The 12,839-nt window shown below is 41.9% G+C and overlaps 1 protein-coding gene across 1 annotated transcript in view; it reads right to left on the reverse strand.

Moving 5' to 3' along the window:
• adamts16 (ADAM metallopeptidase with thrombospondin type 1 motif, 16) overlaps positions 1-12,129 on the reverse strand; it is a gene marked incomplete at both ends in the record, with an annotated part of 51,244 nt that extends 39,115 nt beyond the window's left edge. The window contains 3 exons of the mRNA XM_083990302.1: positions 8,272-8,630; positions 11,333-11,408; positions 12,109-12,129. Coding sequence (XP_083846428.1) covers positions 8,272-8,630; positions 11,333-11,408; positions 12,109-12,129 — 456 coding nt within the window. The remainder of the gene's footprint in view (positions 1-8,271; positions 8,631-11,332; positions 11,409-12,108) is intronic.
• Positions 12,130-12,839: the final 710 nt, after the last annotated feature.

Genomic DNA, 12,839 nt, shown 5'->3' on the forward strand with positions numbered 1-12,839 from the left:
CCTTCAAATCCCACTGTTAAGTTTTATGCCCTTACCACAAGCCACTGTGGAGCAGTTGCTGTTTACAGGTGGTTCTGTGGCAGATAATGATCATTTCCCACCGTACAGTAACTGGTGTTTGACGGACAAAAGATAATCACAAACACCGACACAGAAATATATTTGGAAACATATTTGCAGACGGAAACACACTTTTTTGGCCACTACTTATCGAGATGATTATAATCTTTTACACCCTTTAAAAATGCACGCTTACACAAAAAGATCTTTATCATGAAGTCCTCAGACTGTGTGCACGTTTTGCTACATCAGCAACTCACAAGCACTGTCATTTCTATGCTCTTGAAAAAAAAAAAAAAAAAAAAAAACACAAACGTGGTTATACTGAGAGCCCGAGACAAACACTGCATCTAATTCTGACCATGGCTGATTGACCCTGATGCAACACAGCAGTTGGCTTTGGGGAATGAGTGGGTGGGGAATCAATTATTGAGAAAAAGAGAAAGAGAAAACGAGAGAGAGATGCTTGCTAATGCATTACCACCTTCCTCTGTGGCCTGCCTGCCAGCGGTCAAGAAAGACCTCTTGCCAGGAGCCCTTGCCAAGATCGTTGGTTGCAATCACATGTGACAAGTGGTGCGTGATGCTGTCATCCGCATGGCACCGACCCCGGCGCTGTGTAATCGCAGACGATTGTCATAGTTTGGTTCCAAGTCACGGTGAGGCCTCTGACCTGAACTGCGCTGCCTGTCAACCTTCAAAACTTCACATGTTAAGCACTTACTCTGTCTGGGTGGGTGGTTTTGGGGGGAGAACTGAACACTGGGGCATTAGTGAAGAGCTAATGCAGCTCTCCTGGGAAATTTGGTGTCATATGATGATTAATAATGGGCTGCTGGTCCTAAAAACGAAATAAAATGAATAGTATAAAAGCAAACTTGTTTTTTTCCATGAGAAGTTATTTTTAGTCAGCTCCTACTAGGAAGAAGATTGGACAGAAAAAAGAAGAGAAAATCCATGATGGAAATAGACAATCATAGGACTTACACCTGTGGCCTAAGGACTTTTAACTGTTTAGTAAGGGCTTGTTATAGAAAATGTCATGTTCTAATATTTATTAAATGTGTTCTGGAGATTCAAATTTAAGGATTTTCAACTGTATACAGTCAACTCATAGTAACACATTTTCAGATATGGCTTGGCTTTCACTTTTCTTTGCACTTTGCAGATCACACTACATTATTAAAAGCACCATGTAGATGCATACACATCTCAAAAAAAAAGAAGAGAAAAATGGTACCTAAGCCTGAGTCTTTTCAACAATTCCACTTATGGCATGTTAACAAGCTTGAACATCATGATAGCTAGTATGTGTGCATGTCATGGTGACAGTGTTCACTCACTGAATGAATGCCACTTCTGCCTCTTCCCTGTCAGCACCACATGCATGGCACATTCTATGGTTCCTATATACAGGCAGGTCTGTCTTCTCAGCATGGGCGCAGAGATTTGGGGGTTTGTGTTGTCATCACATTGGTGCAAATGTGATATATGGGTTCTGTTATAATGTATATGTACTGTGTGACATATAACACAATTATTCCCAAATAGGGGCCTGGTGAGGTCTGAATACCAGGGTCCCTTGACAAAATAAGTGACTCATGAAAGACGACAATGTAAGCTTATTTTCTGCTGCACATTGCCAACACCCCCCTGAAAAAATAGGCATGTGCTGCATATTATAAAATCTGAGTACATTATGATGATTGATTCCATTTAACCATGATTGATTCCCCTGCAGTATGACGACTGTCTATAGAACTTCAAATTTGTTTCAAACAACACTTATCTTCAAGTTTTGTTTCTGTATCAGAGTTGTACAAGTCTCTTAGAGTCTTTCCTGATTTCATCTGTAGCCTTTTGTGAGGTCTTCACATGGAAATCTTTTTAACCCCCCCCACCCCTTTGATGCAAAGTTGAGTTAGAGATGAGCTACTGGTATGGCTTGTGTTTGCAGCACCATCATAACAAGAACCACATGTGTGTTTCTCCTCAAGATAAATCAGTGTCCCTCACTGTGAAATGAATTCTTTCTTTATCTTTTTGTGAATAAGACATTCAGTCAGTTGTTGATGTGGTAATATTTAACTCGTGGTGGTATAGTCTTAAGATATTTTTGTATGCTGTGCATCTAATAAGGTATTATTTAGTATGTATGTGATAGCAGTAAACTGTACGTACAGCAAATTTAAAATGTGTTTGCCCTATACAAATGCATCCTGTTTTCCTTCCTGAACATACCAGCCAGCCAGTCCCACAGATAATCTCTCTATAATGTCCTCAGTCTGTAAAATCAGCACAGCCTTACACAAAACAACATGCGTGTATATGCAAAGCCAATATGTTCGGAGATTAGGTCACACTAGTGCCTTTCCTAAATAGCCAAAGTCATCAGATTACACACTGTGCACTACGAGGTGCAAATAGCAGTCATAAAATGCTGAAACACTACTTGGGAGGGCGCAAACAGCTGGACTCTTTGGAGTCAGACGCATCCAGACAAGCAGGGGCAGGAATGAGGTTGAGTGGGGGTGACGGGAAAAAATGGTATGAAAACGGAACTGAGGGGGGAAGCGTTCAGCATATTACAAGGTGCACCTGACAGTGTGCAGTATATGGCCCTCTCTTTTTTTTTCCTGCCTCGCTCTGCTTAACTTGCTCTTCCTGATATGCTTGAGACCAAAACTCACTACTTTATTTACATAGTATGCACATTCATCACTTAGCATGTGTTTGAATTCAGTCCAAACATATGAGAAGCACAGTTTATATAATAATCAGATTTACTTATTAACCTCTGGTGCTTTCATGTATTGTATTGTTATTGTAAAAAACAAAATCAGGAATGCAATAATTTAAGCAAAAATATATTTTTACAATTTACACATCAAAACAAATAGCTCATAATTCTCCACGTAATCCTTCTTTTGACAGACCAAAGTGCAGCAATAATTCTCTCTGGTCTTTTGTGCATGTGAACTCCAAACTGGTTCCAAACTGGTTCCATGGTGACCAAGGTTTTAGCAGCTGAAGGCAAGGATACAAACTTTGTCTGAGTGTTGACAGGCTTATTGGAAAAATGGAAATGATACTGTGACAAAACACACTTGAAGCCATAGACACCATTTCTTAATCAATTAGCATTTTCACTTCAAGCTGTACCTGAGTCATTTGCTGGCTCGCTATCCAGAGCACATTGCACAAGCTGTAGTGATGTCCAATTGGAAACTACAAACTGACTTAATTTCCAGTCTCAGAGACATATGTCCACGACTCGGTAGCTAATCTACTTGGTATGACTGAAGACACCATGAGTGATGTTCAAACTAGTCACAATCATTGGAGATCATTTGATGTATCTTATGTTGATAGTTGATCATAGCAACCTGCCAAGACCACACATGTGATGAAGCTTTTCAAAGCTTCATCACATCAATAGACCATCCCTCATATATTCTTGGAAATCCCAGAGGTGGGACTGCAGTGTGCTTGCATTCTATTATTACTACTACTACGAGCCCTGAGGCAAGAAACACACCCGTCCTTTTACAAGAGGAAAACACATGACCTCCAAGTGATTTGTGGTGGGAGGACATTTTGCTTTTCCCTTCGGTACAAAAGAGAGGTGTGCATTTAGAAGTCAGGGTAAAATTAGATTAGACAAACATATAGAGATAAATGTGGAGACCAGAGATAATGATATATGTTTGGACAAGAAAATGAGCTGGAGACAGAGGCAGATATATCCCCAAATCATGTTGGAAAGTGAAGAGAGTGACTGATGGTTGTGTCATTGTTACAGAGGCAACTTTTAAGACATTAATTGTGAAAGTCCTAGATGTGGAAAAAGCATTTAAATCCATTTAAAACCAAGTTGTCACTGCAAATGATGCTTTGCCACCATCAGTCTAAACTATGCACATCTGTACAGAAGTTTCTGTGAAATATGTCATTGATGCAAGCAGGCAACTGTTTCCAGTTTGCAGAAGCTGGAGAGATCAGCCTTCAAGTCTCTGCTTAAAAAAAGACTAAGAATCCACAGCCCTGTGATCAGCACTCAGAAGTTGTCCTATGTGCTGCTGAATGCAAAACCAGCATGCTAAGATGCTCACAATATGAATTCCAACATGCTGATGACAGTCCAACATGCCAGTTACATACATATGTTCATCCTCTTAACCATATGTTCATACTCTTTACCATCTTTGTTTATGCTAACATTTTGTGATTAGCACTATACATAGTGCAGCTGAGATTGATGGGATTGATTGCAAGGATTAATTCACACCAGAGTAACTCACTTCTCACTAAATTAGCTGTTCAGGGATCAGTAATGTTAATATATGTCACCTTTTTTTTTTTTTTTTTTTTAATTTTGTTCAAATCCATCCAGAGGATTTTAAGATATTTTTTGTAAGGACCAACGTGACACAACCTTTGTATGAGCCACATTTCTAGCATGGCTAAAAGTCCCACAGGATATCACATATAGGGGGGAAAAAAAAGTTCATGGTGTCAGAGTTAAACAATGCCTGCATGTCACTGTACTCAGCGCTCAACTCCCTCACCCCCCATAAAATGCAGACTAAATCGGATTATGCTGCAGCATAAAGTCGACACAGAGGAGGACCTGTTTTATGATCTCCCCCTCCACATGTGTGTAGTCCACTGTGCACAGTCTCAAACCATTTGGCAGGTGAACAGTACAGTCAGTGGGACTGGCCTGCTGCTTTTATTCCACCAATTCTTTGCCTGTAAGTAAGAGATTTTTATGGTTAAACTCCCTACTGTCATCAAAGCACCGCTAACCACTATATGGGCTGCCAGAGGAGGGGAGTTGAAAAGGCAACTTATACATGGGCTTTACAACGTAACACTCCTTACAGGGGGGTTTCAGCACTTCTAAAATGCCACGGAGGAAACAACGACCCTTATTGCCTGTGCATCTCTACATCTCTCCTTCTTTCACTCTGATCCTCTTCATCTTTGTCTTTGCATCTATCAGCGAGCCTGAGGAAGCACTAACATACAGACTGTGAATGTCTCTCATGTTCAATCCACTGAAACAACACTGAATCTATCTTTACACTAAAAAATGCAAGTGAGACAAAAAGAAACACTGCACTGAAATTATACTTTTGAACACTGGGATGACTTTTGGTTTGGTTTTGTACAAACAGGACTTGTCCACAGCAAGTTCTGCTAACCAGGTCAGGTTCATGACCTATGACAGAGCAAACAAGGGGGTTGAAATGGACTCATCATGTTGTAGTTGGAGGCCAGGTGCTCCAACTGATACAGATATTGATCTGGGTGGTTCTCCTTGTCAGTATTTACCTGCTGCCTGCCACATAGGAACCTGACCAAAGCACAAGGTCTCATACAAGCTTTCAAATGGCCCAGTGAACTTTGTTACTTGGTTTTGACCAGTCGTGGTCTTGTATCTGGAGCAAAGGGTGTCTGTATATGAGTGTGTGCAGTTAAACACACTCACTATTTCAAAACTGTAGTGGTTTTGGTATTGCAGGTAGACGAGTATGTAATATCTAGAGATAAGAAATGAATATATTACAAAAATTCCTTCTCTAGTTACCACGGTTTTGATTGAATGCGAATGCAAACACTCATGTAGCTGACCTTATTTATGAACATAATGATAAACAGTCTTATATTGATGCCATCTATCTTTAGCTTTCCCTGGGAGACTACATACCTTTGTCTGCTAATATAGCTTCAAACTTCCCCAATTCACATCAGAGAAAAATTCCCATTCCCATTGATTCACTGACCCAGTCCATCTTAGCCGGCCACAGTCGTGAGAACCACGTTTACAGTCTCTGCAACCCTGGACCTTTTGGCTGAATCTTTTATTGGGATCTGGTCTGAAATGCAGACATGCACATGCATACACACAAGCTCTCCCTCACTCTCTTACACACACACACAGACAGACATGCACACACAGGAAGAAGAAGCATCCCTGGAGATGTGCCATTCTCTGTCTGTTGTTTTAGAGGGCAATTCTCAGACACAGCAGTGGTCCTCCACAATGAAAATAAAAACAGCAAACCAGCGAAGTCAGGCTTGGAATTTATTACAATTAAAACATCCCAAATCCAGGCTGAAATGAATTGTGGTCATACTGGTTTTTCAAGGAATTTGATTGGTTAAAACGGTGAAAAAAAAAGGTGAATTTCAGTGACCATTAATTTGCGCTGTAACAAGGTTCTTAAAATTGCAAAGCTCATAGACTATGATCTTGAATACTCTCAAGACAAACTTGTGCACAAATAACACTACTGACGTTTCTCTGCCCTCTGCCCAGTTGCTGCCTCTGTCTCCAGTGATTTTTGAGATCTAAAGTAATATGTTTATATGAGTTCAAGACTGAAGGAATTAGAGTGTATTCATTAAATCCTTTGTTCTCTGGTCCAGACTGCTAAGAGGGCTAGTATAACACTTGAGGTCTTAGGGTGGAGCTGCCTCACTTAAGCTTACTTAATGTCATTCTTACAGTACTGTTTCCTTTATTTTCATGCAGCACAAGAGGACCACCAAAGCAACAACTGAAATTCGGCCAACTTTCTCCAAAGAACACAAACAAGTCCAACAGTAACAATTAGATTCAGCAATGTTGTCTTTCATGCTTAAAACAATGACTTTTATCCAGAACAAGTTGGATGCATGCATGAAAAGAGATAGAAAGAGAACCAGAATTTCTTCCAAACAATATCAGAACAATAACAGACCTTTGCACACTTTAGTCCCGCAACACTGTTATTAATAACTGATCTGATCTGAATTTCACACCGATAAAACGGCTCAATTTTGGATTGGAAATCAGCTTATAAATTCTGTAGCTTTTATTATGTTGTATATCACACTAATACTATATAATACGCATAGCCAAGTTAGCTTAGTACCCAGTTGCAATTCACTCTCATGCTATAGAACTCCACCCTTTCTTAAAAGACAATTCTGTTCAATTACATTTTCCGTATTTTGCAATTTGCACAGTCGCTTTACAATTTATGGTTCCAGCTGTGTTAGATCAGAAAAGATTAATGCTCTTGAGTTGAGAACCTTCTGCAAAAGATGCTACTCAAGCTTAAGAAATCTGAGAAGAAGATTTACATCTGTGAGGTGTGCTTCACGTGTCACATTGAAACTGGTCTACACTGTATGCTAAATAAGAAGATGAAATACTACGAAAACATTGTTTTGGCATATTTGGCATGTGTGTGAGTGTTTTTACTTTTTTTGTATTTTCCTGGCTCAAAGACCAAACATTTCTGTGGTGGTTGCAGACTTGACTTTTCCGTTGATTAGTTATTCATTAGCTGATTTAGGCAAATGTGCAATATACACGGAATGAGCAATTACTAATGATGCAGGACAGACTGAAGGAAGAAACTTCTGTGCACGACTTGCCAACTCAGCCAGTGGGTTTTTAAGTCAACTGGAGCCATGTACAAGCCAATGTTATGACCAGACCAGACAGACAATGCACTGACTCAAGTGCTGTGTGAAAGGCAGCCTCACAGTAACACACTGAAAGAGATACTGTTTGAAGACTGTCTATGTGTCAGAGAAAAAGACAGTGTCGACAACGACAATGAAAAAAATTGTGGTTCTATCTAGATTTACTGGCGGTCTGTAATCTGATTTTCTTCTCCTTTCATCCTTCTTTTCCCTCTCACTCTTTCCTTTCAGTTCAGTGTCTGCTTGGCATCTGGTGTCTAATATCCCATAACCCCAAATTACACTACATGCAGGCTATTTATGCCTTTACTCATTTACCTCTTCCTTGTCTCTGCTCTAATTTAGCATTTTCTAAACTGTGACTTCAAATCCAAACAGGGTCATGGACGCCTGTCTCTCTCCCTCTCTGGGTTCCAGCATGACAAGTAAACTAATGCTGTGTTTATGTTATCAGCGTCCCAGGATGGGCCAAATTTAAGAAATTTGGCTCCCAGGCTCACTCTTTCTTCTGGGTCAGTAAGTGCAATTACAGTATTCACTTGGTAGATTGATCTAAATGCTGCCAAAACGTAACTAAAATAAAAATGTCCAAGACACATACTTTCAAATTAGCTGGCCCTGAGGTCCTTTTCACTGTTGCAAACACACAGACCAGCCCAGATCCAGCTCATCTACTCATCCTAACTCTCCTGCAACCCGACTCCGTGCACGTTCAGACTTCAGACTCACCATCCCCATGCATGTCGACAGTGCCACCGAGGAGTTGACACTCGACCTCAGCGACCCCTGGTAAAAGCAGAGGTCATCCCGGTGGTAGGCCCTCAGGCTCTTGGTGCCGTTCTTTCCCAGGACCTGGATGGTGAAGCCAGGTGCAATCAGGCTCTGCGAGGCCTCCCTCAGCTCCATGTGGAAGTCCTGCCCCAAGCCACTCAGCCGGAAGTGGACCGTTTCACTGCTGCCATCAGTGTTTGATGAGCCCATATCTGGGGTCAGGGATCTGCGTTGCCTTCTGCGCTGGTGATGAGCAACTTCATGGGAGATGTAAACACCTTGGTGGTTGACCTCATATGGCGAGACAATCTCATATTCTGGAGAGAAAGGGGGAAGACAACAATGAGCTGGGAGATTATTTTAGTGTTTGCAAAGTCCATTAATGACAAATCTTAATTCTAACCTTAATAAGCTTCATTGGATCTGTCAGAATATTGATGAAAGAAATCTATGTTGTTTAAAGTAATGATCTATGTTTTGTACTGTACATGTAACTTGGAAAAATAAAATAAAACACATTGTTTTTATTTATGTCATTGTAGGCAGTCTAATTTGATATGTCAACATCATTTACTGTGATATACAGCATGCTGTGTCAGCAGCTTTGGCTGCATCATTGAACTGGAGAAAAGCTTTTCAGTTTCTTTGTGAATTCTCCTTGACCTGCCTTATAGACTTTTGCTGGGAGGGTCAAGAAAGAGTTACAAGAAAAGGAAGGGCTCTAGACAATTCCAGCACAGGCCGTTCAGTGGAGAGTGAATCATGTTTGACCGAGTGTTTTACTAGAGTTTTTTTTTACTACAGCCCAGGCTGGATAACTGCAGGTCATAAAGACTGCTGGTGGCAGGTCACAGGACTGGCCTCTTATACCAGTTAAATGTCTAATAGTGCTGTGGCCACAGAGACCAACCTGCTTTCCTCTAAAGGTCAAATCAAATGAGTAGCTGACTGATTCCTTGACTTGAGCTGCACCAAAATTGGTTTTCCAGAGGATATCATGACAGTAGACACTGCTCCTGTTTATCGTCTGTGTAAGAATGAGCTGACCTACTAAAGTAGAACCATGTAATAGTTTTTAAGGCTGTAGAAACATTGCAATGCATTTTGATGGTAATGCATCTTGCAAGGACACAAAATGCAAACGTTTGATCTCAAACTGATGCTGGGAGAGGCATTGTTTCACATTAATGTTTGCCACTAGTAATAGAAAGTGCTGGATACTCTAAGCTATCACACGCCTTATGCTCTCGATACACTTTGGGTCTATGAGTAACCAGTGAGCAAACAACTAAAACCGTATCATTGTGATTCTGCTCCAGTGCTGTAATGACAAATGTAACACAAATGTGCTCGGTCCTGCCATGGGAAAATGATACTTGGTCACTTTATCAGATAAAAGTGCACAGAAATAACAGCAACCTTGGACCTATAGTCAACAAGAGCCAGAGTCAGTTACTGTACAGTATGACCTGCTTTAGCAAGTCTGAATAATGAGTAAATATAGCACAGAGACAGACATGTTTTGGCAGTCAGTGGGAGAAACATGCAGGGTGACAGACAGTGTGTCATCACTGGCAGTGTGAATGCCTGAGGTTTGAACTCGGCTATTTGGTACATTTTGGATACGCTGACTTAAAGCACCTACACACAATGTGGCATATACTTATTAGTGGATGCATTTATTTAAAGCACCTTGCAGTGCCGTGACTGCATTCGTTTTAGCATGGCTGATCATAGTGGGAGGCAAACATCTAACCATTGTGATGTTACAACTGTGATCTTACCTAGAGATCTGCAGGACTGCAAAGAGCAAACACTTCAGGTGCCCCCAGCACACACACACACATACACACACACGCACACAAATGCACCCACACCAACTCAACTGTGTTTGTACCGCCCTAACTCAAAAACCAGCTGCAGTGACCCATGTCTGACAGTATACAAACAAAAGAGTCTGTAGGAACAAAATGCGCACACACACACACACACACACACACACACACACACACACACACACACACACACACACACACACACACACACACTAGGACAAGATCCCACAGTGGTTAGTTTGTTGGTTTAGCAGCTCCTGAGTGCCATTAGTGCTGATAGCGGCTCCAACCTGTGGCTACTTTGGCTTAAACTTAACAAAAGATTGAGCATGTGAACTCCTACCTCACCCGCTCCGACAGAGCTGGATGAATGTTAAACACATTAACACTGAGCAGCAGTTGTCAAATCACTGTCTGCGAGGTGATCTGAAACTGAAACTGAAGGGCTTCCCCTCGCTTCTGCTTCACATCATCCCCACATGTGCAGCGCGAAAGGAGTTTTGACATTTGTTTATTTGTTTGTGTCTCTGCTTTTCCTGGTAACTGAGGAAAATAAAATGAAAAGGAAAAAAAAAAAAACCAAAAGATCTGAAGGAGAATGCACAGCCAAAGCAATCGCTGACTCAGCACACCACATGGGGTTACATCCACAAAACAAAGAACAGATGAAAGTCTCACACTTCCTGCTTGCACTAATTACTGAACTGACTGAGCTGCCATAGCAGGCATCAGTACATCTTCTTTGATGACTGACTCCCCAGTGCCTTGTAACAATATAATATACAAGACCCATTTCGAGTGAGTTATGGGTGCACTTCTTTTAACTGCCCATCATCAAATCAATCAAAAGTTCCCTTTTACAACAAAAGTGAAATGATCTACTATAAAATATAAGTAGGTCTATTCCTTGTTTTCTCATGAACCCCAGTTGGAGCTCCAGTGGAGCAGCAGCTAGTGAAGCCTCTGTGTCAGGGTGCAGGTCGCCCCCCAGCGGTGAAGAGAGGCAGCACGGAGCGCAGGTGAGCGAGGCAGCCTGATGCTGCTGGTTGTTGGAGGGATGCAGTGTGCGGTTTTACTTTTAATCCAATAGCACAGGACAGTAAAGTGTGAACGGGTTGCATCATAATGCTGGCTGGTCAACAAAAACACAACAGTGTGACTTTGTTTTTCGACTCTGGACGTACCTGTGTGTTGAGGTAAATTGAGGAATCGGAGTAAATCCGATGCTTCCTGATGAGATTCGGCACTCGAAAGAAGGCTCTACAAGAAAAAGAAATATAAGGTCATATAAATATATAAATATAGAGACTGCGCAGCAAATGATCACGGAAAATGACATCAAGTCGGCGCTCAGTCATACGTGTTGACAACTTTATGAGCTCTGCATGCATGTGAGAAGCGGCGCAGCGGAGAGATAACGCAACCGACTTACTTTGCCCAGTGAGAAAAAACAAAAGAGGTGGAAAAGGAGCAGCGTGCAATTTTTCCACTTTGCATAAATCCGTAAGAAAATCATGACTGTAGATCACCTTTACCGCACCAAAAAAAGAGGAAGAAAAAAACAAAACAAAAAACAGAAGCCGGTATCAATAAATAACAATAAACCAGTCCAGTCCAACAGCAGCAGTCCTGCAGGATTTGTGATGAAGCATCAACGACTTTCAGATGGAGGATTCTTCACTTGTGTCACTGTGTCTCCATTCATTTTCAAGCGCAGTGTCCCAGGGCGGCAAGTAGCATGAACTCAAGTTCTCTCTCCCGGCAACTCATTTTCCTTTATTTCCCTCAGACAGTGCGACCAGTATCTCTCTCTCTCTCTCTCTCTCTCTCCCTCTCTCTCTCACACAGACACACACACACACACACACTCACGTACACACACACACACGCAAGCACACACACGCTTAGCCTACTCACTAACTCACTCTGCCGCTCCCTCTCCCTCTCTCTCTCTCTTTACCCAGTGACCCCCGCGGACCATTTTGACTCCCAGTGAAATCATGTGATTGTCTTAAATAGTCTGCAGCGTCTCGGCTCAGCTGCAGCAGGCTAAAGTCGCACAGGGTCTGAGTTTGTTTCTCCCGGGACACTGAACACAAGGGTGCTCTCTCTCTCTCTCTCTCTCTCTCTCTCTCTCTCTCTCTCTCTCTCTCTCTCTCTCTCTCTCTCTCTCTCTCTCTCTCTCCCTCTGCGTGTGTGTGTGTGTTTGGATGTCTGCGTTTTGAGGAGGGTGTGTGTGTGGTAAGTAACCCACAGCCTGTAGCCGATCACATTTGACACCTGTGCTGAGAGACAGGGTTTGTTTCCATCTGTCGGATTTGCAGAAGGTGTGTGTGCGTGTGTGTGTGTGTGTGTGTGTGTGTGTGTGTGTGTGTGTGTGTGTGTGTGTGTGTGAGTGAGTGAGAGAGAGAGAGAGAGCAACACAAACAGTGTGTGCTGATGGTTGCTCCATATCAGTGCATTTGAAAATGATGATGCATTTCAGAGCATGTATAGGCTACATACAGGAACCAAAATGTTTTTTTGGGATTCAGTAGTCTGGATCTTGTAACCCAAAGGTGAATCTGCAGATTACGCCCTGCAGCAGGTAATCAGTAATTTGTGATGGATTACAGTCTGAAATTTGACCCTGTTTAATCCCATCTCTCCCGTATTCCGCAGCTGCACTGATAGGCAGCCTGCCAACATTTC

Source organism: Trachurus trachurus (assembly GCF_905171665.1).
Source record: "Trachurus trachurus genome assembly, chromosome: 16".
NCBI classification, from domain to species: domain Eukaryota; kingdom Metazoa; phylum Chordata; class Actinopteri; order Carangiformes; family Carangidae; genus Trachurus; species Trachurus trachurus.